Source organism: Oncorhynchus masou, chromosome 5 (genome assembly GCF_036934945.1).
Source record: "Oncorhynchus masou masou isolate Uvic2021 chromosome 5, UVic_Omas_1.1, whole genome shotgun sequence".
NCBI lineage: Eukaryota > Metazoa > Chordata > Actinopteri > Salmoniformes > Salmonidae > Oncorhynchus > Oncorhynchus masou.
The window spans coordinates 13,080,371-13,104,995 of record NC_088216.1 but is presented as its reverse complement, the minus strand read 5'-3'; the positions used below and the strand labels follow the sequence as shown (position 1 = coordinate 13,104,995).

The window sequence follows — 24,625 nt, the reverse complement described above, 5'->3', positions numbered from 1 at the left end:
CCTGGCATCAAATAAGTTATTTGTAGTTCAGTCGATCAGTTAAATTTGCCCATGATACATTGCGGTTTTGATCCTCTCGAACACGGCCTGTGTGTGGTCCAAAAATCCCAAAGGCATGGACTTCGTAGAAAAGCCAGTAACACTAGAAATGGTTCTCTCCATAACAAAGCTATACCTGGTAGACAGCCTACAACTAAACCTGAAAGGACTTGGACAGGTGTAAACAACATGGGAAGACATTTCCACAGCATTAACTGTGATGTAAAACACTCTGTACTGAAAGTGGTCCAACAGTGGACTAATGAATAAAACTAAGATTTAGTTTGAGTGAACTATCCATTTAAGGGTTATGGTTGACACAAATATGCAAATCTGTTAAAGTAAACTTGCATATATGTATGTGTGTGCATAGGTTTGTCTAACAAGTAGCTGAAGGTCCTCACCAAATAAAGTGAGGGGAAAATGAGAAAGTCTTCTCTCTAAATAAAAACACATTTATCAAAACAAACGACAAGATACATGGTATTAATGTAATACAGTTTTGTTATAATCTTTCATTAAATATATTACATACAAATTATACAGTGCAAATGTCACAATACATTTCAGGTCAGTTAGAATCTGTGGCAACAGGAAGTCCTGATAGTGTGTTTTCAAAAAAAACGTGTCAATCTTTCTCCCACAAGAATGAAAAATTATAAAAAGAATGACCAGAAATCAAAGTAAACAGAAGCGCTGGGAGACATCTTAAATGTATTGGACTACAGGATGGCGGAGAGGAAAATCTGAGCTACTTTTCCCCTGTTATTTTCAGAAAGGGGGAAAAGTAGTCGTTTCTCCAAATGTGGCCCCCTAAAACTTCAACGCGCTGCAGTACCTTGCAGTTCCTCATCCGAAGACAAAGGGGGCAGTAGAGAGCCATGAGAGCAATGAGTCCGCATGGCTGCTGCTGTCCACAGAGTGGCCGTCATAAGGAATGCAACACCACCTCTCACCCAAACCGGGAGAGAGAGAGAGGCTTTAAAACTGCAGTGGCTGAGTTAAGTGTGTTTCCCAAATGGAACCCTATGGGCCCTGGTCAAAAGTAGTGCACTAGGGAATAGGGCCCCTTTTGGGACAACTCCATAGAAAGGGAGTTTACTAAGCCCATCATATAGACTCCATTCCTTATAGGAAGATATATCATCATCATCTTTGACATCCACACAAGGCACAGAGACAAACAGACGGAGGGATATGCGTTCTCTTCCTTTTGTCCTCAGTCCTCCTCGTCTTCCTCAGTCATTCTCAATACCGTCTGTGTCCGTTGGGGGGAGGAGAGGGCGGGGCGGTGGGAGGAGAGGGCGGGGCGGTGGGAGGAGAGGGCGGGGCGGGGGGCGGAGAGTCTCCTCACTCGTTTGCCCTTTACACACATACATTTGACGTACACACTTGCTCACTCCTCCTCCTCTACCACCGGGTGAAGAAGGGTCTCCTGCTCTGGAAGCTCTGTGTGTAAGACTCACTGTTGGCCCTCTGTGGTGCTCTGGCTGTTTCTACTATAACTGGAGGCATCTGGACCAGCTGGAGGGGGGTCTTACTGTTCTTCAGAGCCTGGCTGAGGTTCAGGATCTAGGCCACCAGAGAGGGGGGGGTGAAAGTGAGACCGACAGGTTGGATACTCTCCATAAGGGCATGACATCTGTGATGCATTGTGGGTCAATTGTGACTGACTGATCTACAAAGAATGAGAAGTTATTTCTACGTAGTTATTTCCAAGTTAACTTCAATTAATAGCCCAACATTTATTTGCTTCAATCACTGAACACGACCGGCGCTTACTAGAGACGGGCTTCTATTTCCTTAATGCGCACAGCTTTTGCCCAAAAAAAAGGTTGAGAAGACTACCACGTGGTTTATTGTGAGCAGTATAAACATTAGAGTAACACATCCATCGCAGGTTAGACTTGCAGAGACTAGACTGCCCAGAGGTCATGTTTCAGCACCATTCTCTCACTCCTTCAGTCTCTCGTATCGGCTGTAGTTGAGCCGAACACGTCAAACCACACCGCGGTCTCATCCAATGACATTACTCACCGACTTTCACTTGTAAACAATTCATCTAGACCCGGCTTTTATTTGCTGAAATGTGTGCCGATTACCAGGCTATTAAAAATGGACAGGCGGCGTTTTGAGAGACTGTGTTTAATTGAAGTTTTCCGGGATATATTATTTAAAAAGAGGCATGGCATATTTAAAACATACCTGTCCTCTCATAACAGCTATCTGCCTGTGGAACTGCCCTCTGTCGAAACCTGGGTCTTTCTGCAACACACAGGTCAAGGGTCAAAAATACTCAAATAGAAACACCATCAAAGATTGGATAATCAATTCCGTTTGAAGTTGTCTCCCTCCCTCCCTCCTCCTCACCTTAAACAGTTCGTACAGGTCTTCCTCCAGATCTTTGATAAAGTTGGGATCAGCCAGTTTGGGTAGAACCAGCTCTCTTATCTCCTGGGAGAATGGAACCTTGGCTTGGGACAGCCACGCCCAGTAGAACGGGTCTACGATTGGTCAAAAAATTTACAAACTTTCGTGAGAAATGCAATGATTGGTCACAGAGAAGGTGCATTTCTATAGGGGGCTCTGTGATTGGTCAGTGGGAAAGTGCATCTCTACAAACTGCTCTGTGATTGGTCAGAGCATCTCTACAAGCTGTTCAGTGATTGGTTGAGGAGGCAGAAGGCGGTGCTTACAGGCTCTCCAGGAGTCGGGGTGTTTGAGAGGGAAGGCCAGTCCGTTGTCTATAGCAGCTAGTTGGATGATAGGATCCTTCACTACGACCCAGTCTGTGTCCTGGACAGAGAGAGTGGAGGGGAGAGGAGGGGTGATAGACAGGGGGGTAGACAGAGAGGTGGAAAGAGAGCACTCTGAGTCAGACATAAGTGCATAAGAGTACACCCCCCCCCCCCCCAGAACAGACACCGAAAAAGGAACAGACACACACACAAGGTTTCAGTGCCTGTTCTGGTGTGTGGGTGTGTGTGCTTACCCGGTTTCCCTGGTCCATGGGACAGTCATATTTTAGAAGCCAGTTATCGTTTCCCCGATCTGTGGAGACAGAGAGGTGTTAGAGTTTAATGCACCTTCCACATCACCATTTCACACAGGTGTCAGCCGGCCTGCTTGTCCTTCTTCACCGTCGTTGCCTTGGTTACGTACCAGTGTTCCTGATGATGTAATCGAGGACCACCAGCCTCTCAAACTGTAGTTGCATCTGTCTATTGGTGTTCTCTGGCAAGGGGTCTGCCTCAAACCTCCGCAGCCAGAAGTCTGCATCCTTAAAGCCCTCAACGAAGATCTGGAACGAACCCAACTGGAGGACAGGAGGGAGAGAGCGAGAGAGCGGAGAAAGAGAGAGGATGGGAGAGAGAGAGTGAGAGAGTCATCATAAATCTAGAGGAAATCACAGATCCTAATGGAGAAGTTTTAGAGTAAAGTCTCAACTTTAAAACTTTAATCTGCTAAATCTCTTTACGTCAATTAAGGATTCACTTTAAAAACCCTTCATCCTGCATTTCCCTCTGGGCGGCCTGTAGTTCAAGAATAGTATGTGAACTAAGTAATGTACTATAAAGGGAATAGTGTACCCTTTGGAACACAACCAGGAAGAAGCAGATGTACCTTGGGAGGCAGGCCGATCCTGTGGAAGTGTTGTCCCACTTTGGGTACCTTCTCCAGAGCCAGCCTCTTACCCCTGGACTTGACCCGGTCTATAGCGTTATAGTTAAACGTCTCACTGGCCAGGTACACAACCTAGTGGAGAGATGGGGTGGGGGGCAAGAATGGGGTGGGGGGCAAGAGGGTGGAGAGAAGGAGAGGGGAAGAAGATGTAGAGTCGCAATTTGTAAGTCGCTCTGGATAAGAGCGTCTGCTAAATGACTTAAATGTTAAATGTAGAGAGAGAGGACAGGAGAGAGAGAGTGTGTGTGAGAGAGTGAAGGAAAGCAAGAGAGAACCCTGATGCAGGATCTCCCAGTACCTGTGTGTGTACCTGCGTGCCTAAGTGTGTGTCTAACCACTACCTTGGCCCCGGGGACTGTATTTAGTTTCTGATCGCACAGGCTTCAGGCAGACTACCCTGGTTCAGTGTGTGTGTGTGTGTGTGTGTGTGTGTGTGTGTGTGTGTCTAACCCCTCCCTACCTTGGTCCTGGGTACTATGTTAAGCTCTAGTTTCTGGTCCACCAGACTGGCCCCAGCCTCAGACAGATAACCCTGGTTCAGGACTAGACAGTCCCGTCCAAAACAGCAGGGACAACACAGCTTCTGGAGCCACTTGGTCCACTTTGGGTTCAGCTGACCATAAGGCTCCTCGTTCTTAGGCTTGAACACACCGATGATCTTCTACAAAGAGAAACAGAGAGAGTCAGAGAGAGAGATTTAGGTGGGCATTTTCTAATTGCAAACACACCTGTGCTGTGAACAAATGTAACATTGGTAAAAGATGGGATGAGTGAAGTTACAATATGCAGAGACAGGGAGAAATTTCTCCACAGGTGCTGCATGTTAACTACTACCATGCTTCATACTGTAACACTGTTCTGTTAACTACTACCATGCTTCATACTGTAACACTGTTCTGTTAACTACTACCATGCTTCATACTGTACCAACACTGTTCTGTTAACTACTACCACGCTTCATACTGTACCAACACTGTTCTGTTAACTACTACCACGCTTTATACTGTACCAACACTGTTCTGTTAACTACTACCACGCTTTATACTGTACCAACACTGTTCTGTTAACTACTACCATGCTTTATACTGTACCAACACTGTTCTGTTAACTACTACCATGCTTCATACTGTAACACTGTTCTGTTAACTACTACCATGCTTCATACTGTACCAACACTGTTCTGTTCACTACTACCATGCTTCATACTGTACCAACACTGTTCTGTTTACTACTACCATGCTTCATACTGTACCAACACTGTTCTGTTTACTACTACCATGCTTCATACTGTACCAACACTGTTCTGTTAACTACTACCATGCTTCATACTGTAACACTGTTCTGTTAACTACTACCATGCTTCATACTGTAACACTGTTCTGTTAACTACTACCATGCTTCATACTGTACCAACACTGTTCTGTTTACTACTACCATGCTTCATACTGTACCAACACTGTTCTGTTTACTACTACCATGCTTCATACTGTAACACTGTTCTGTTAACTACTACCATGCTTCATACTGTACCAACACTGTTCTGTTAACTACTACCATGCTTCATACTGTAACACTGTTCTGTTAACTACTACCATGCTTCATACTGTACCAACACTGTTCTGTTAACTACTACCATGCTTCATACTGTAACACTGTTCTGTTAACTACTACCATGCTTCATACTGTACCAACACTGTTCTGTTCACTACTACCATGCTTCATACTGTAACACTGTTCTGTTAACTACTACCATGCTTCATACTGTACCAACACTGTTCTGTTAACTACTACCATGCTTCATACTGTACCAACACTGTTCTGTTAGCTACTCGACTGCCACAGGAGCATGATTCATGGCGGAGCAGATATCTGTGCTTATACACACAGGGTCGGTACAATACTACAGACAGACCTGGCTGAATTCCGGTAGACAATGTGCTTGTTTGGAACTACACATACAGGAAGTGAAATCTGGTGGATTCCCCACACGGCAGGACTTCCAAAGTCCACAGAGACACTTCCATTTTTAACCAACAAATGTGGTCGCATGGTGGAGTTTCAGATGATGATAAAATGTTGGGTAAGTTGCTACTAGTACTCGGTCTATGTCTGTGCACCAAGTCACCATAGGTTGCTTCTCCCTCATGTTTCTATCCAAAGATTAGATTGTGGTTACAATTCTCTAAAACGGGAGCTCATCAAATAGAAAGAGCACTATTTTCCATCCCAACAAACCTCGTGACAATTCATCATTAGTACCAAGAGTGTGTGGGTGATTACAACCCCATAAGTTCACAGCGCAACAATGACTGATTGCCGATGCAGACGGATAGACTGTGTTGCGTGAAGCTGTGTGGGAGTGTACGTGTGTGTTCGGGCTCTGGTTAAAAGTAGTGCACTATATAGGGAATACAGTGCCATTTGTGAGTCATTTTGACACAAAGTCTATCCGCGAGTCGAGGCCAACACATGAGAGTGAGTAGAGGGCACTAGGCTCCTCAGCTGGTGTTGCCAGTGACACAGCTGTTCCAGATAAGAGATTGGCTAGACTATAACTGGGTCAACTCTACTGTATGGAAGTACAGTCAATAAACAACACCAGAACGGGGCCATATTGGAGAGAACAAACAGGACAATGGAGCTTGAAGTTAGACACCTGTTTCCCCGGGCGGTTTCTCAGTGGGAGGATATATTTACAGGTCATACTGAAGGAAACAAACCACAGCCCTTGTCCTCGTTTAGAGTACAAAGTGACATGGGAGGAATTTACCTGCAACAGTGTAGCCGTCTGGACAATAAAAAGACGCACAAGATATCATTACTCAAGGATGATAACTACTGGACTTGTCAATCTCCTTGTTGTCATTCATAAACAAAACAAAGTGTCGTAGTTATCTCTGATATATGCTAAATATGACGACATGCAGTCCATAGCTGTTTAGGTGACCCAGCTAAATATGACGACATGCTGTTTAGGTGACCCAGCTAAATCGATCGATTGTGATCTCCTTTCAATGCTTTTCACTCTTTCTTACCCCTTGTGAATCTTTGACAAAGTAGCTGCCGCTGGATCCCTGGTAGATTCTCTCCGGATAGATCCCTTCGTCGATGGCGCGTTCCGCCTTGCGGATGATCTCTCGAAACTCGGGATCCTCCGAGAAGTCGTTTCTATGCGGATCCCGCGGTAAACCTCCTCGGTCCCGGTCCAACAACGGCTGTCTCTCCCGGCTGCGCTCCGGACTCCCGGCCGGGATGCGAACCACCGAGCCCGGCGTGCCTCCAAATCCGCCCCGGGGACTGGTGGGCTCGGTGGGGCAGAAGTCGTTGGAGTCCCGTAGCGGGGAAACCAACGGACTAGTTTCGTCCATACCGGGGTACGCGGAGGAAAGATAGGTAGAGAGAAAAGGGGGAAAGACGAAGGGATGAGCTTTTGTGTTCAGTCTATTTACCGATAATGTAACGTCACCGTTGTCAATAAAAAAAATCAGCTGACAGTCAGCTTCCGGGAAGAGGCGGGCCCAGTTGGTGATTGTAGGAGTGTTTGGCCAATCAGAGCTATCATCCGGCCGTCAAGGTTCTTTGTGCACGCAACTATTGGCTGGAATCATAACGCCCCCTTGAAGCACGTGACAAAAAGTGCCACACAATTTAAATACAAGACAACAAATCAAAACTCTTTATAAATCAGTGGTATTCAAACGTTTTCATCGGGGACCGATGTCCATCAGATTTTCCACTAATGCTCCTTATATGACACATCACTGTACTCTTCTGTAAACTGACCGTATCTGTATACCAGTCGCAAGACCCACTGGTTGATGCTTATTTATAAAACCCTCTTAGGCCTCACTCCCCCCTATCTGAGATATCTACTGCAGCCCTCATCCTCCACATACAAAACCCGTTCTGCCAGTCACATTCTGTTAGAGTCCCCAAAGGACACATCCCTGGGACGTGTTTTTTAATACATTTTGACGACCACACTGCAGTTCCCCGGACCACCACTAGGAGTAGCGACCTCGACTTTGAATGTAATTTAATTTAACCTTTATTTAACTAGGCAAGTCAGATGATGGCTTTTGAAAGCACTGAAAATAAGTATTGTATTAATAACATAGCCTTCTATCAATAGCCTACCATCAGTCATGGAAGAAGACTGCTATAAGGTTCACTTAATGCAAAATGCGTATAGCCCTATAATAAGCCAACTACAGGTAGTCATTCTGTAGAGGTGAGATGTTTACATTGTGTGCAAGCAGCATATAGCATAGCCATAGTATAGGGCCCTAGGCTATAGATTTTGTAGAATGGCTGCAGATCAATGGACTAGTGGTAAATGATGACCAAATTAATTCATTTCCAGAGGGAGAAGAATTAGAATGTAATTTCTTATTTAACCAGGAAGTTGATAGATAATTAAACAGTGTCTAGTTAGTCTCAGATAGGCCTTGTGTCAGAAATGATGATAACATGAAATGCCTAATATCGCATTATATCTTCATACATCCAAACACCTTTATATCACCAACTTTAGCCCACTATTCAGTGAAGGACATAGGCCACCTTTTGGAAGTTTCAACATTTATTTTTCGAACTTAGCCTGTAGGCAATTGTGTAACTTTTTATTGATATTTTTATTGTGTAACTTAAAATGCCCCATGAGGTGAAGGAGCTCCTCATAAGAACAACAAATGCCGCATCATCCCGCGGATAGGTTACCACGGGAACGAACCACCACCAACACAGTCACCGTGGGTGGCCGCCTGGCCGGTCAGTGTTTTGGGTTGGTGACTCGGCTATGTTTGCGTCCCATCTCCTTTCTACTGGACTCTGCACTCGTTCACTACTTCCCACAAATCTAAAAGCACTGGATTGGTGGAGGATGGGATAGAGGGAGAGTTTCTATAAGTATTCATTAAAGGACTGTATGGGTATAGGCTAAACATAACCAACAGTATATTTATTAGTCATTTCCTTTCAAATCAGTGAAGGGAAGTGAACAAGTAAACACTTTGGGAGAAAGGAGAGATAAACAGGGCCGCTTGGTTGGTGAGGGTGGCGGTGACGTGCCCCATGCATGCCCGGTCTAGCTGGCTTGTTGTAGCAACCACGGTTGCCACGGGGAAGGGGCTGAATGAAACATCTCTGCTGTGATGGTAGGATGGAGACCCATAACATAATCATCATCACACAGGTGAGACGTGGGAACACTTTTGGAAAAGCTTTTCGCAAATAGTGTATCTTGATAGTATGCATATTGTGTAGACTTAGGTATGTTCGCTGGTTCTAATTTGACGCATGATTGTAGTTTTACGCATGACGTTTAACAGAATTGAGTCACATCTTGATTACTTCTAAATAAGCATAATTCGTTGCTCTTGTTTTGTGATAAAATAGGCGACGAGGAATGGAGACATTCAATGTACTTGGGAATGAAATCTCTCCGGGAGACGCACTACCGGGTCCGTCACACAACGAGACCGTTTGGAGCTTGTCACCTTCACCGGGCACCGGACCCTCACCTGTATCCGAGCTCTCCTTCAGCCTAAAGAGCCTCCGATGCCACGACGGCGCGTGAGTACACACACAGTTATCACGGTTACTTAAAAGCAAAATAAAGCTATGTGTAGGCTAGGAGATGTGGAATAATATAAGTTATACAATATGGGCACTTTGGGATGTTGTGCGTAACAGAGCGACTGGAGACTATCAAGTCCAGTTGTTATATAGTTGAAAATCTTATGATCTTTGTTAGTTAAAAAACTAACTTTAATTTCATACTCCACAGCGACACCCCACGCAGAAAGCTGCGACTGACGCCGGAGCTAGTGACTCCCAGTCCCCCGGGCCCACGCCGGGTTCGACTTGTGGCAGAGGGCTTGTCCCTCAGGGAGATGAGACGCCGACAGGTCTGGGCAAGCTCTGGATGACAGACGGGGACATATCCTAATGAAAGATTAGCGGTTCCTCATGGCTTGATGACGCTGGGTAGAGTTAGAACGCATCAGAGGCAGAACTATTGGCTCAATCCCAAATGGGACACAGTTCCCGACATAGTGCACTACTTCTGACTAGAGCCCTATGTAGGCCCCTTGTCAACGGTAGTGCACTATATAGAGAATGGGGTGCAATTTGGGACAGACACATTGAGATTTAAATCCAGTTTGTCCAGAATTTAAATCTCTGTATATCTTATGTTGAGCATGACTTTTCAGTTTGTGAATCATTTACATGTGTAGCTTCCCTTTTGATAAATAAATTATTCTCAAAGATTTTAAGTCAGATTTTTTCCCCACAATATTCTCTCTATGTAGGTAATGTCCTAACAGACTCCGGGAACAGGAGAAGGGGAGAGGTGAGGACACATGGATTCTATAAGCAAAAATTACAAAGTGATTATCAGGTGCCTACAAATAACAGGCGTCTGGTGACCCCTTAATTGGGGAGGACGGATCATAGTAATGGCTGGAACGGAATGAATGGACTGGTATGGAACACATCAAACACATCGTTTCCATGTGTTTGACATCATTCCATTGACTCCATTCCAGACATTATTAGGAGCCGTCCTCCCCTCAGCGGCCTCCTGTCTGCTGTCTGAATTACATTTTCAATCTTTGTATCATTTACTTTATAGGTTTCTCTCCCCTGCATGTTCTGCTCCTAAAATGGTGAGTATTTACACAGAAACTGAGGGAATAATAATCAATAAGGTCCTGGAGTTGGAACAGAGTGACCTGACTGGAACAACTCTGGGCTCTAACTATATTCAGGAACATCATCATGTGATGTTCTGGTTCTGGTTGTCCAGAAGCGTCTGCGTGTGAAGCTGTCGACCCGGTTCTGCAGCGCTGCAGTTCAGAGGTCAGACCCAGGGGTCAGGGGTCTCAGATGTCAAGGTCAGAGTTCCCCGCCAGGAGGCGGAGCCTTGCGTTTCCGTCAGGGTGACGTGGAGCTGCCAGATGTTGAGGTGAGATCCATTTGCAGTGTTCCAATGTTCTACCCTGCTTCCTGAAGTTTGCCCCCCTACATACAAGTGCACACGTCGGGGAGGAGGGTAGAGAATGATAAACATAGGATCCCCCTATAAACCTGGGGCCCATTTGTGTCATATTAGTTTCATGAAGTCTGGTTAAAAACAATGTATCTCATCAGGCATTGCTCTCTGTACGGCGGGTCAGGGCCAGGAGGCGGCATTTCCCTCCCAGTAGCCTCCTGGGTTCTACCATGGAGGACCACACCCTGACAGGAGATTACAGCAAGGTGTGCAACCTCACATAAACATTTTCACAACGTTGTAAAAAAAAAATTTTTTTTCCCCAGCTGGGTGATAGTAGGCTAGGACACGCCCTTGATTGGCTGAATCTGGTGTGTTAGTGCTGTGCTAGAACAATATGTTTAATGTGTGTGTGTGTGTGTGTGTGTGTGTGTGTGTGTGTGTGTGTGTGTGTGTGTGTGTGTGTGTGTGTGTGTGTGTGTGTGTGTGTATGTGTGTCTACAGCCACTACTGTTACCAGTAGAGAGAGTGGAACACCAGGATCTTCACTGCGTCTCAGCCCAAACAGTAAGTCCTCTCCTTTCCTCAATCTCTCCTTCCTTCCTTCCTTCCTTCCTTCCTTCCTTCCTTCCTTCCTTCCTTCCTTCCTTCCTTCCTTCCTTCCTTCCTTCCTTCCTTCCTTCCTTCCTTCCTTCCTTCCTTCCTTTCCTTGTTCCTCCACTCCCACTCTCTATGTTCTCTCTATATTCTCCTTCATCCTCTTCATCATAATCATAAAGTATATCCACATCAGATACATATGTGGACTACAGCATTGCTTATTGGACTTTAACATTCTGTTTGCGATGGTATCTAGAGGGTAGTCTCCTGCTCGTACTGCTGCCAGGTTTTTACCGTTGCTGTGGTAAACTGGAGGTGCATTTCTCCTGATGGCCTGCAGGTGGCGTCTCTGCTAAGAGGACAGTACAGTGGTACAGTGGGAGAGTTCCTCGTCATAGACTGTCGCTACCCTTATGAGTACCACGGTGGACACATCAGGGTGATGTTTTTTGAGTAAACCAAATAGAGAAATAAACCAAAACCTTGACCATAATATTGATGAAATGTATTTTATTATACATAATAAATTAACGACTGACTGGTCTGATAACTTATAACCTATTGTATAGGCCTGCTCATCTGATTCCTCTACACACACACATATATATATATATATATATATATATATTATATATATATATATATATATATATATATATATATGTAGAGGACTCAGATGAGCAGGCCCATACAGTAGGTCATAAGTTATCAGACCAGTCAGTTGTTAACTTATAATGTATAATAAAATACATTTCATTAATATTATGGTCAAGGTTTTGGTTTATTATTATATATATATAGATATATATACAGTACCAGTCAAACGTTTGGACACACCTACACATTCAAGGGTTTTTCTTTATTTTGACTATTTTCTACATTGTAGAATGATAGTGAAGACATCAAAACTATGAAATAACACATATGGAATCATGTAGTAACCAAAAAAGTGTTCAACCAATCAAACAAATCAAATCAAAATATATGTTATATTTGAGATTCTTCAAAGTAGCAACCCTTTGCCTTGATCACAGCTTCGCACACTATTGGCATTCTCTCAACCAGCTTCATGAGGTAGTCACCTGGAATGTATTTCATTTCAATTAACAGGTGTGCCTTGTTCAAAGTTAATTTGTGGAATTTCTTTCCTTCTTAATGCGTTTGAGCCAATCAGTTGTGTTGTGACAAGGTATACAGAAGATAGCCCTATTTGGTAAAATACCAAGTCCATATTATGGCAAGAACAGCTCAAATAAACAAAGAGAAATTACAGTCCATCATTACTTTAACACATTTCAAGACCTTTATTTTATTTATTTTTTACCTTTATTTTACTAGGCAAGTCAGTTAAGAACAAATTCTTATTTACAATGACAGCCTAGGAACAGTGGATTAACTGTCTGTTCAGGGGCAGAACGACAGATTTTGTACCTTGTCAGCTCAGGGATTTGAACTTGCAACCTTTCGGTTAGTATGCTCTAACCACTAGGCTACCCTGCCGCCCTTTGAAAGTTTCTTCATGTGCAGTCGCAAAAACCATGAAGCCCTATGATGAAACTAGCTCTCATGAGGACCGCCACAGGAAAGGAAGACCCAGAGTTACCTCTGCTGTGGTATGATGAAACTGGCTCTCATGAGGACCGCCACAGGAAAGGAAGACCCAGAGTTACCTCTGCTGCAGAGGATAAATTCATTAGAGTTACCAGCCTCAGAAATTGCAGCCCAAATAAATGACACAAAAAATAAGAAGAGTCATGCTTGGCCGAAGAAACACGAGCAATGGACATTAGACCGGTGAAAATCTGTCCTTTGATCTGATGAGTCCAAATTTGAGATTTTTGGTTCCAACCGCTGTGTCTTTGTGAGACGCAGAGTAGGTGAACGGATGATCTCCGCATGTTGTTTCCACCGTTAAGCATGGAGGAGGAGGTGTGATGGTGTGGGGGTGCTTTGCTGGTGACACTCTCTGTGATTTATTTAGAATTCAAGGCACACTTACTTAAACAGTATGGCTACCACAGCATTCTGCAGTGATACACCATCCCATCTGGTTTGCGCTTAGTGGGATTATCATTTGTTTTTCAACAGTACAATGACCCAAAAACATCTCCAGCTGTGTACGGGCTATTTGACCAAAAAGGAGAGTAATGGAGTGCTGTGGGAACTCCTTCAAGACTGTTGGAAAAGCATTCCAGGTGAAGCTAGTTGAGAGAATGCCAAGAGTGTGCAAAGCTGTCATCAAGGCAAAGGGTGGCTACTTTGAAGAATCTAATATATATTTTGATTTGTTTAATACTTTTTTGGTTACTACATGATTCCATATGTGTTATTTCATAGTTTTGATGTTTTCACTATTATTCTACTTGAATGAGTAGGTGTGTCCAAACTTTTGACTGGTACTATATATACATTTATATATTTATGTTGTTCTCCATGTGTCCCATAGGGGGCAGACAACCTCCACACCGAGGCTCAGATCCAGGGGGCTTTACTCCAGCTCCCTGCCCTCTACCAGCTCTCCTCCTGGGGCAGAGCTCCCACCAGCCCCCCTGGACAGGCTCCAGATCCAGGCGTCAGTGGTACTTCCATGGTTGGAGTGTTACAGAGGTCCAGCTCACAGTCACATTCACCCGGAAGTGGTACCACGCCACCAGAACAGGGGTCACCCATGGAGGGGTCATCGCCACGGAAACTGATTGTGTTCCACTGCGAGTTCTCGTCAGAGAGGGGCCCACGGCTGTAAGAGAACAACACACACACTCGTCTGCACACAAACACACACACAAACAGAGAAACACACACACATTCCCACCCACATGCTGCATGCACCCCCCCATCCCACAAACATACACAACTTCTGGATCCTGATACTGTCTGTTCTCACCTTTCCCCTGTAGATGTCATTACCTGAGAGAGCTGGACAGAGCACTCCATGCCTCCCTCTACCCTCTGCTCTTCTACCCTGAGCTGTACCTGCTGGAGGGGGGCTACAGACACTTCTACTCCTGCTACCCGGTACGGTACATCATTGTAGCGAATTCAGCTTCACCTATTGACAAGGTTGCTAGAGGTATTGTACTAAAATCACTACGAAGTGAAACAGTATCTTCTTCATATTCGATGTCTCAGAGCAGTGAATCACAAACTGTCTTTTAAGCGTTCCTCATTGTCCCTTGACTCTCTGAATAAACAAGAGCATTGTTTCTAGTTACAACGCAGAGTGTTGTTGACACAACCGTGAAGGTCTCAGCCATGACCCCTACCCCCATGATTTAGACATTTAGGGGGGGGGGGGGTGTATTCATTTCCAAATGATCTTCTATTCAGCCTATTCATAAAAGCTTTCAATGCATTTTCCCTCTGTTCCTCTGCCTGACTGCCTGAATGCCTGTCTGCCTGCCTGCCTGCCTGCCTGCCTGCCTGCCTGCCTGCCTGTCTGTCTGTCTGTCTGTCTGTCTGTTTGTAAGTCTTTCAATCTGTCTGCCTGTTTGTCTGTCTGCCTGCCTGCCTATTTATCTGCCTTTCTAGGAGCTGTGTGAGCCGTGTGGCTATGTTCCCATGCTCCACAGGGAGTACAGAGAGCAGCTGGGACGATTCAGACAGAAGACCAAGTCACGACTCCACAGGAGACTGCCACTCTACAAGACTCACTGACTGGACACTTGCTTGCATACCAAGTTTCTACGGTTCTCTTTACACAATGGTGACTGCCACCCTTACAGTCTGCTGTCAAATTGGATAGATTGGTATCAGGTGGTTGTTGCAGATCTCTTTTGAAATAAGTTGTCAATAAAGTTGTTTCAATACAAAAGAATGTGTCATTATCATGGCCTTATATTGTGACATAATAAACTTCCTTTTTCATGCAAGGGACAGAGAGAGGAAGATATGGCAGCATATTAGTAGCCTATAATACATATAAAAACAAGCAATACAATAATAGGCTACCCATAGAGTATATCAATACTACGCATACACCAAACATAGGCCTAAAATGTCATCACTGTGATACGATGGTCGCCTAGGCTACTGTGCTTTCGATCCACTGATCACTGGCTGACGTGCTCCACTGCGCGTTCGCTTCCTCTGCGCCGCACACAAGAGAGTTTCTGATTGGTCTAGCGCGGCAGGAAGTCAATCGGCATTATTCAGAAGGAGCTTTCAAGTTCACAACGGAACAGCCAGCCTAGGTAACCTCTCGAACCGAATCCTCATTTCATATCAGCCACGACACTACTGCGGGGATTTTCTCCGCATTTGACAACAAGATTTTTGCTCTTAAATTCCCGAAAATACAGCGGAGGTCGATTCAAACGTCACGGATTCGAGATGGCTGCGTACAAGTTGGTTCTGATCCGTCATGGAGAGAGCTGCTGGAACCAGGAGAACCGCTTCTGCGGATGGTTCGACGCGGACCTCAGTGAAACCGGGGAGCAGGAGGCGAAGAGAGGAGGACAGGCGTTAAAAGGTGACCCGGTCTATAATGTTACACAGTATAATGTATCTCTCTTTCGTTCTCTCGTAGGATTAAGACGGGGCATGGAGGGCCATGGAGAGTTTTGCTGACAGATCGTAGGGCAGGCTATTCCCGTTACGCAAGGCGCGGCTTGAGGAAACAGGTAGTTGTGTCACTGCGGCATTATCTAAACCATCACTTGAAGGACTTGCCCGGTGGCATAATGTGAACTGTTATCAGCCCCTACAACCCGAAAGCATGTCTGTTCTCTCTGTAGTGTAGCTGGTCAAATTGAGGTTGTGTTTGGCTTATAGCCTAGCATTATAGCCTAGCCTGGATAGCCTAAAGCAACTCGCCCCCAAAATAAGGGTGCATCTCAATAGTCTAAAGTGGACTCCTCTCCTTGTCTCCTTTCCTTCACCTGCATAAGTAATATGGTGGCGGATGCCTACCAGCTATTTACTGTAACCTGTAATTCTTTCACCTCTGTACAGATGAAGGAAAGGAGACGAGGAAACCACTTGAGACTTAAGATGTACCCACAAGTAAAGAACCATATGTGTACGTCACTCATTGACCCCCCCCCCACCCCAACACACACACACACACACACTCTCTCTCTAAGCCCCACTCTCTCTCTCCTCCTCAGATGCTGGCTATGAGTTTGATGTGTGCTACACCTCAGTCCTGAAGAGAGCCATCCGGACCCTGTGGTTGGTCCTGGACGGGATCGACCAGATGTGGCTTCCTGTCCACCGCACCTGGCGCCTCAACGAGCGCCACTACGGAGGCCTGACGGGGCTCAACAAGGCAGAGACAGCGGAGAAGCACGGCGAGGCCCAGGTTAAGATCTGGAGGAGGAGCTATGACACCCCACCTCCTCCCATGGAGGAGGAGCACAACTTCTACAACAACATCAGCCAGGTGAGAGGGATATGGACACACACACACACACACAGGGGATACGCACGCACACACAGAGGCACGCACGCACACACAGAGGCACGCACGCACACACAGAGGCACGCACGCACACACAGAGGCACGCACGCACACACAGAGGCACGCACGCACACACAGAGGCACGCACGCACACACAGGCACGCACACACAGAGGCACGCACACACAGAGGCACGCACACACATCTACAACATCACTGAACTCATATTCTGTTATTAGACATCATGGTGTCAGCCATACAGACTTGGGCTAACAGGGTTTGACTTTGCAGCACTAACATTCTCTTTCCTGCAGGACCGTCGCTATGGCGACCTGACGGGGGATCAGCTGCCGTCCTGTGAGAGCCTGAAGGACACTATTGCCCGGGCGCTGCCCTTCTGGAACGATGAAATCGTGCCCCAAATCAAGGACGGGAAGAGGGTTCTCATCGCCGCCCACGGCAACAGTCTCAGAGGCATTGTCAAGCACCTGGAGGGTAGGTCACTTGGGGGGGTGGGGATGGATAGAGGGAGGGAGGGAGAGAGAACCTCCCTACATCTCAACGCTTACTCATGTTCCAGTGGTCATGCCAGAGTAATGGTATGTTACTGATATTGTTGTTTTTCTGATTGTTATTGTTGACTTGTTCTTGTTATTTACCTCAAGTTATGTCAGAGGAGGCCATCATGGAGTTGAACCTTCCTAGTGTTTAGTTGTACATGTTACTGATTGTTGTTGTTATTGTTGTTGACTTCCAGGTATGTCAGAGGAGGCCATCATGGAGCTCAACCTGCCTACAGGGATCCCCATCCTGTATGAACTGGACAAGAACCTGAAGCCTGTAGGGCCCATGCAGTTCCTGGGAGACGAGGAGACAGTGAAGAAGGCCATGGAGGCTGTGGCTGCCCAGGGCAAGGCCAAGAAATAGACACAGCGCCCCCGCGTGGTCAGGAGGCGTCGGTGCGGTTAGGACACGTTATAATGATAATAATCACTCACACAGTGTGACATTACATTATCATGTTTACACATAGACAAATATGTGTATATTACACACACATACACACACACTTCAAATACACGCACACTCACACACATCACACTAGGTGGATTTGATAGGTCTCTGCTTTCCTGCACATATATTTTTCCTGCATATTGAGATGTCAGTATTACACAGCCAATAGGAATCCAGTAGGAATCAGTAATACTGGATTGTACGGATCATCATAATATGAGTTGATCAAGATTGTTTGAGTTGACCAAAAACACATAGGATTGGGACTGGCTAATAGGGTATTTACAGTATCCAAAAACACACAGATAGGGACCAGCTAATAGAGTATTTACAATATCCAAAAACACAGAATCAGGACCATCATATATAGTATTTATCTAAATGTGGAAAATGATAGAAAGTGTGCTTTCTACTGCCATGTAGTTTTGCACTGAGTGAACATGTATGTAAACATTGATGGGCACGTTTGAAAAAGGAAACATTGAATATCATTGTTAATTGTTGTATCTCTACGGCAACGGTATGTTATCATGGTTCTGGTGGTTATTGTTAAAAGGGGCAGGCGGACTTGTTCTGTACTGTACTGCTGACCATAGAATTAGAATGGGTAGAATGGGCGTCCTCATTCAGGAGAGGTTCTATACTCCTTCCACTCATTCGAATTCCATGTTGTTGACCTGTGCTTAGTGTTCTGTGTGGAATAAATAAAGATTCCTCTTATTATTTATGAGCTGTCAAATGACTGTGTCCCTTGTCTGTTTCACAAGCTGCATATTTCTTGACTTGGCAGAGTTGAGCTGATTACATGTATGCTGCAATTTAGTGCTGGACTTGGACTGATATAGGTGCCAGTACTCATTTTGGGTGCTGGTACTGTTTATATTTAGTTGCAGGAGCTCCACAATACTTTTGTGCTAATATTCTATAATAGGAACAGGAGCTCAGGCAGTAGAAAAATGTAGGTGCCGGTACTCAGCTCCTGCAGAAGTCAAGCTCTGGAGCAATTACAACAAACGTGAGCCCTGCAGCTGTTCTCTCTCCTCTTGCCTGTTCGTTTCTATCTGACATCTGGCTGCACTATTTTCTAATTTGCTCTTAAACAAATACATTTCCATTGATGATACTGGATACATCTCTTGTTCTTTATTCCCTGTCTGCACTCATCTTAAATGAGAGTTCTAATGAGTGTAGGTGAAGGAACGGAGAGAAGGTCGTTTTAGACTTGATGCACTAAGAACCAGGACACTGACTTCATCCGGAAAGCCACAACAAAGATGGCGGACCAACCTTTCCGTCAAAGACTTGAGCTCAGGTCACATCCAATCGGCTTGCGTTCTGCTCTTCTTGAAACATGTCGCCCATGAAGCTGTGTGTTCCAGGTGAGTCTGACATGACAAACTTTTAAATGAGTTGATATGGCATTCTTTTCACATTTGAGACCATTAGACAAACACGTTAGGCAATATGCTTTTGAAGGTTATATTGCTATTTATAGCTTTCTAGCACGGTAAATGCGTGCTGTGCCACCACATGCTCGTTTACGTTCAGTCCTAGCTAGATAGCTAACTAACTCAGTCTATTTTACTGTTTTCTAGCTAACTAGCGAACTAACGTGACCTAACCTAGTGTATTTATTCCACATTATGTGAAATACAAACGCAATGCATAGTTACTTGGTACAAGGCATGACATCGTTTGCTAAATTACGAGCTTGTGGGGTCGAGCTAGCGATGTTGGGCTTGAAAACTACCTAGAAGACATCACATTTTTTAAGTGCCCTGCCCACCGCCTCGGGGAGGAGCCCACTAATTCCAAGCGTTCCATATCTCGTTTTGATCGACTCTACGTGCAAATGTTGAATTAACCCCGGGGACTTCTCATGTCGACTAAATGTCAGTGAAATGTCAACTATAGGGCAGTGATTTATTTTGATTGTCGTTTGATTTACGCATATGTTTGTCAGGAACTGGGACGAGAAACTCTTGAGTGATTTAGCGATTCTGATGGTTTTGTCAGACTATTATTATATTCTACTATTGGAAATGTGATAGATCAGCAGGACTCTGTTTACACGAAACATGTCTGTCTCTCTACCTCTGTCTGTTTTTCTGTCTGTGTTGTAATGATAGTGGTTGTCTTACCTACCTTAGTTGAATGCAGTGACTGTAAGTCTCTGGATATCTGCGAAAAGTACAAATGTTTCTCTCCCTGTGTGTGTATACATCTCTCTGTCCCTGTGTGGTGTGTGTGTGTATACATCTCTCTCTCCCTGTGTGGTGTGTGTGTGTGTATACATCTCTCTCTCCCTGTGTGGTGTGTGTGTGTGTACATCTCTCTCTCCCTGTGTGGTGTGTGTGTGTATACATCTCTCTCTCCCTGTGTGGTGTGTGTGTGTGTGTATACATCTCTCTCTCCCTGTGTGTGTATACATCTCTCTCTCCCTGTGTGGTGTGTGTGTGTGTGTGTATACATCTCTCTCTCCCTGTGTGTGTATACATCTCTCTCTCCCTGTGTGGTGTGTGTATACATCTCTCTCTCCCTGTGTGTGTATACATCTCTCTCTCCCTGTTTGGTGTGTGTGTGTATACATCTCTCTCTCCCTGTGTGGTGTGTGTGTGTATACATCTCTCTCTCCCTGTGGGTGTATACATCTCTCTCTCCCTGTGTGGTGTGTGTGTGTGTATACATCTCTCTCTCCCTGTGTGGTGTGTGTGTGTATACATCTCTCTCTCCCTGTATGTGTATACATCTCTCTCTCCCTGTGTGGTGTGTGTGTGTGTATACATCTCTCTCTCCCTGTGTGTGTATACATCTCTCTCCCTGTGTGTGTATACATCTCTCTCTCCCTGTGTGGTGTGTGTGTGTGTGTATACATCTCTCTCTCCCTGTGTGTGTGTACATCTCTCTCTCCCTGTGTGTGTGTGTGTGTGTATACATCTCTCTCTCCCTGTGTGGTGTGTGTGTGTGTGTATACATCTCTCTGTCCCTGTGTGTGTGTGTGTGTATACATCTCTCTCTCCCTGTGTGGTGTGTACATCTCTCTCTCCCTGTGTGGTGTGTGTGTGTGTATACATCTCTCTCTCCCTGTGTGTGTGTACATCTCTCTCTCCCTGTGTGGTGTGTGTGCAGGTGATAGGCTATGCAGCACAGAAGACTGTATGCCCGGTACTGGGGTGTACCTACGACACGGCTACATCTACTCCTCGCTAGCAGGCTACGTACTCAGGAAGAACGAAGGAGAGGAGGTGAGACGGGGGCAGCAGAGTACCAGGGTGTATTCATTAGTCACAAAACATTTGGTCTCTTGCTAAATATTTATTTAAAAACAGTTTGCAGAGTAAACACTAAATATTTTGCTACAGTCTGCCACTAATGAACACACCCCTGTTGCGCTGGTCTTTTAAACACAAACAACACTTGTCTTTTCTGACTAGCGCTGATTATAGCTGCTTTATTGAGGGGTTTTACTTCTTGTGCCTGTGATATGTGGTTGTCTTACATTTTTTATTATTTGACTAATTTAGCACACTCTTCTCCAGAGCGACTTACAGTAGTGAGTGCATCCGTTTTGATACTGGTCCCTTGTGGGAATCAAACCCACAACCCGGGCGTTCCATGCACCATGCTCTACCAACTGAGCTGCACGGGATCACCTACCTTAGTTGGAAAAAAACAACTGGAAATTGCTCTGGATAAGAGCGTCTGCTTTGAATGAAATGTGATTTATGAGGTGTGATCAGAAGTGTGACGGGGAGGGACGATGAGAGGAGGAGGAGGGGAGTGGCTGGTTTATTGGCATGGGGGAAAGCAGTTGGGGCTGGGTTTGGGTGTGTGACTCATGTCAATGGTTATTTATTGTGTAACATTCCTGGAAGTAGAGAAACCACTCCAGGTTTGTTCACTTGGAACCCCTGAGGAATTATGCAGTGTTGTGGGAACGAAATGTAACATGTTCACACCTTGTCTTTACATTGACACTTCAATTGTGTGTGTGTGTGTGTGTGTGTCCGCAGCTACCAGTCATCTCGGTGGTGAGAGAAACCGAGGCTCAGCTACTACCAGATGTAGGAGCCATAGTGACCTGTAAGGTGAGGTTTGGAGAGCTCTTGACGTGCGCGTGTCAACTTCTTGTACACCCTGGTGGTTGTTGTGGACCCACGTGCACAGCTTTTTAGCACCACATCACCTGGATTAAACCGGACAGAATACCTTTGAGGCTTGATAGATGAGGTGCTCTTGTCACTGATCCAAGCTCTCAACAATAGGTGTGTGTGTGTTTAACCTCATTGATAACCACCCTGATCGGTCTCCCTTCCTGTCCAGGTGACCAGTATCAACCCCAGGTTTGCCAAGGTCCACATCCTCTACGTTGGTTCCACACCACTGAAGGACCGTTTTAGAGGAACCATCAGGTAACAGGGATTGTCTTATTACTGTTATTCTCATGGAGTGTCCCAAATGCCACTCTAGTCCCTATTCAGTGCACTACTTTTGTCTGGGGTCCAGATGGCAACCTATGGGCTCTGGTCACAAGTAGTACACTACAATAGGATACCATTTGGGATTATATAGGGAATAGGGTGCCATTTGGACCTTATACGGGTGCAATTTGGGACCATATAGGGAACAGGATGCCATTTGGGATTATGTAGGGAATAGGGTGCCATTTGGACCTTATACGGGTGCAATTTGGGACCATATAGGGAACAGGATGCCATTTGGGATTATGTAGGGAATAGGGTGCCATTTGGACCTTATACGGGTGCAATTTGGGACTATATAGGGAACAGGGTGCCATTTGGGACAATATAGGGAATAGAATGCCATTTGGGACAATATAGAAAACAGGATGACATTTGGGATTATATAGGGAATATGATGACATTTGGGATTATATAGGGAACAGGATGCCATAACCTTCAAATCTGATCAAAACTAATCTACTGTTTACTACACTAATATACACAGGAAAGAAGATGTACGAGCAACAGAAAAAGACAGGGTATGTTTTTGAATCATTCTAAAGTTCCCCCACTGTTTGACCACCAACATATTTTACATTGTGAAAATATAATGTTTGGTATCATATAGACCCATCTGTTGCTGTTTGTCATGACGTCATACCGCCTGTTGCTGTTTGTCATGACGTCATACCGTCTGTTTGTCATGACGTCATACCGCCTGTTGCTGTTTGTCATGACGTCATACCGCCTGTTGCTGTTTGTCATGACGTCATACCGCCTGTTGCTGTTTATCATGACGTCATACCGCCTGTTGCTGTTTGTCACGACGTCATACCGCCTGTTGCTGTTTGTCACGACGTCATACCGCCTGTTGCTGTTTGTCATGACGTCATACCGTCTGTTTGTCATGACGTCATACCGCCTGTTGCTGTTTGTCATGACGTCATACCGTCTGTTGCTGTTTGTCATGACGTCATACCGCCTGTTGCTGTTTGTCATGACGTCATACCGCCTGTTGCTGTTTATCATGACGTCATACCGCCTGTTGCTGTTTGTCACGACGTCATACCGCCTGTTGCTGTTTGTCACGACGTCATACCGCCTGTTGCTGTTTGTCATGACGTCATACCGTCTGTTTGTCATGACGTCATACCGCCTGTTGCTGTTTGTCATGACGTCATACCGTCTGTTGCTGTTTGTCACGACGTCATACCGCCTGTTGCTGTTTGTCATGACGTCATACCGTCTGTTGCTGTTTGTCATGACGTCATACCGTCTGTTGCTGTTTGTCACGACGTCATACCGTCTGTTGCTGTTTGTCACGACGTCATACCGCCTGTTGCTGTTTGTCATGACGTCATACCGCCTGTTGCTGTTTGTCATGACGTCATACCGTCTGTTGCTGTTTGTCACGACGTCGTACCGTCTGTTGCTGTTTATCATGACGTCGTACCGTCTGTTTGTCATGACGTCATACCGCCTGTTGCTGTTTGTCATGACGTCATACAGTCTGTTTGTCATGACGTCATACCGCCTGTTGCTGTTTGTCATGACGTCATACCGTCTGTTGCTGTTTGTCACGACGTCATACCGCCTGTTGCTGTTTGTCATGACGTCATACCGCCTGTTGCTGTTTATCATGACGTCATACCGCCTGTTGCTGTTTATCATGACGTCATACCGCCTGTTTGTCATGACGTCATACCGCCTGTTGCTGTTTGTCATGACGTCATACCGTCTGTTGCTGTTTGTCATGACGTCATACCGTCTGTTGCTGTTTGTCATGACGTCATACCGTCTGTTGCTGTTTGTCATGACGTGCGCACCGTCTGTTGCTGTTGCTGTTTGTCACGCCGTCGCCGCCTGTTGCTGTTTGTCATACCGCCTGTTGCTGTTTTGTCATGACGTCATACCGCCTGTTGCTGTTTATCATGACGTCGCCGTCTGTTGCTGTTTGTCATGACGCGTCATACCGTCTGTTGCTGTTTGTCATGACGTCATACCGTCTGTTGCTGTTTGTCATGACGCCATACCGCCTGTTGCTGTTTGTCATGACGCCTGTTGCTGTTTGTCCGTTGCGTCGCCGTACCGCCTGTTGCTGTTTATCATGACGTCGTGCCGTCTGTTGCTGTTTGTCACGCCTGTTGCTGTTTGTCGTACCGCCTGTTGCTGTTTGTCACGACGTCATACCGCCTGTTGCTGTTTGTCACGCGTTCTGTTGCTGTTTGACGACGTACCGCCTGTTGCTGTTTGTCACGACGTCATACCGCCTGTTGCTGTTTGTCACGACGTCATACCGCCTGTTGCTGTTTGTCACGACGTCGTACCGCCTGTTGCTGTTTGTCACTGACGTCGTACCGCCTGTTGCTGTTTGTCATGACGTCATACCGCCTGTTGCTGTTTGTCATGACGTCATACCGCCTGTTGCTGT

At 45.5% G+C, this 24,625-nt stretch overlaps 5 protein-coding genes and 1 long non-coding RNA gene across 8 annotated transcripts in view; 4 read left to right on the top strand and 2 right to left on the bottom strand.

Moving 5' to 3' along the window:
* Window positions 1-525: 525 nt before the first annotated feature.
* On the bottom strand, window positions 526-7,215 carry LOC135533496 (phosphatidylinositol 4-kinase type 2-alpha). The gene is made up of 9 exons (XM_064960797.1): window positions 6,759-7,215; window positions 4,184-4,384; window positions 3,664-3,795; window positions 3,202-3,355; window positions 3,032-3,090; window positions 2,736-2,835; window positions 2,410-2,543; window positions 2,245-2,304; window positions 526-1,611 (listed from the first exon to the last, which is right to left on the bottom strand). The coding sequence occupies exons 1-9, from the start codon at window positions 7,089-7,091 to the stop codon at window positions 1,450-1,452; spliced, it is 1,335 nt and encodes a 444-aa protein (XP_064816869.1). The 5' UTR covers window positions 7,092-7,215; the 3' UTR covers window positions 526-1,449.
* Window positions 7,216-8,840: 1,625 nt separating this feature from the next.
* On the top strand, window positions 8,841-10,060 carry LOC135526218 (uncharacterized). Its single transcript, XR_010453266.1, has 3 exons — window positions 8,841-8,917; window positions 9,121-9,297; window positions 9,512-10,060. It is a non-coding gene; the product is annotated as an uncharacterized LOC135526218 (long non-coding RNA).
* A 304-nt stretch (window positions 10,061-10,364) lies between these two features.
* Window positions 10,365-15,124, top strand: LOC135526210 (cdc25-like protein phosphatase twine). Its single transcript, XM_064954380.1, has 8 exons — window positions 10,365-10,394; window positions 10,535-10,693; window positions 10,879-10,986; window positions 11,225-11,287; window positions 11,661-11,759; window positions 13,767-14,059; window positions 14,218-14,335; window positions 14,849-15,124. The coding sequence occupies exons 1-8, from the start codon at window positions 10,392-10,394 to the stop codon at window positions 14,972-14,974; spliced, it is 969 nt and encodes a 322-aa protein (XP_064810452.1). The 5' UTR covers window positions 10,365-10,391; the 3' UTR covers window positions 14,975-15,124.
* A 296-nt stretch (window positions 15,125-15,420) lies between these two features.
* LOC135533480 (phosphoglycerate mutase 1) lies at window positions 15,421-18,470 on the top strand. 2 transcript variants are annotated; one of them, XM_064960789.1, is made up of 5 exons: window positions 15,421-15,510; window positions 15,619-15,788; window positions 16,426-16,700; window positions 17,032-17,212; window positions 17,475-18,470. In XM_064960789.1, the coding sequence occupies exons 2-5, from the start codon at window positions 15,650-15,652 to the stop codon at window positions 17,642-17,644; spliced, it is 765 nt and encodes a 254-aa protein (XP_064816861.1). In that variant the 5' UTR covers window positions 15,421-15,510; window positions 15,619-15,649; the 3' UTR covers window positions 17,645-18,470. The 2 variants fall into 2 exon arrangements, with proteins under 2 accessions (XP_064816861.1, XP_064816854.1); XM_064960782.1 differs by having other exon boundaries at window positions 15,450-15,788.
* Window positions 18,471-19,007: 537 nt separating this feature from the next.
* On the top strand, window positions 19,008-22,793 carry LOC135533460 (exosome complex component CSL4-like). 2 transcript variants are annotated; one of them, XM_064960769.1, is made up of 5 exons: window positions 19,008-19,110; window positions 20,861-20,976; window positions 21,745-21,819; window positions 22,055-22,143; window positions 22,700-22,793. In XM_064960769.1, the coding sequence occupies exons 1-5, from the start codon at window positions 19,083-19,085 to the stop codon at window positions 22,743-22,745; spliced, it is 354 nt and encodes a 117-aa protein (XP_064816841.1). In that variant the 5' UTR covers window positions 19,008-19,082; the 3' UTR covers window positions 22,746-22,793. The 2 variants fall into 2 exon arrangements, with proteins under 2 accessions (XP_064816841.1, XP_064816846.1); XM_064960774.1 differs by lacking the exon at window positions 19,008-19,110 and adding an exon at window positions 19,548-19,623.
* A 1,358-nt stretch (window positions 22,794-24,151) lies between these two features.
* tmc6b (transmembrane channel-like 6b) overlaps window positions 24,152-24,625 on the bottom strand; it is a 52,543-nt gene continuing 52,069 nt past the window's right edge. Inside the window, exon 9 of the mRNA XM_064957181.1 lies at window positions 24,152-24,363. Within this exon, the coding sequence (XP_064813253.1) occupies window positions 24,152-24,363 (212 nt within the window). The remainder of the gene's footprint in view (window positions 24,364-24,625) is intronic.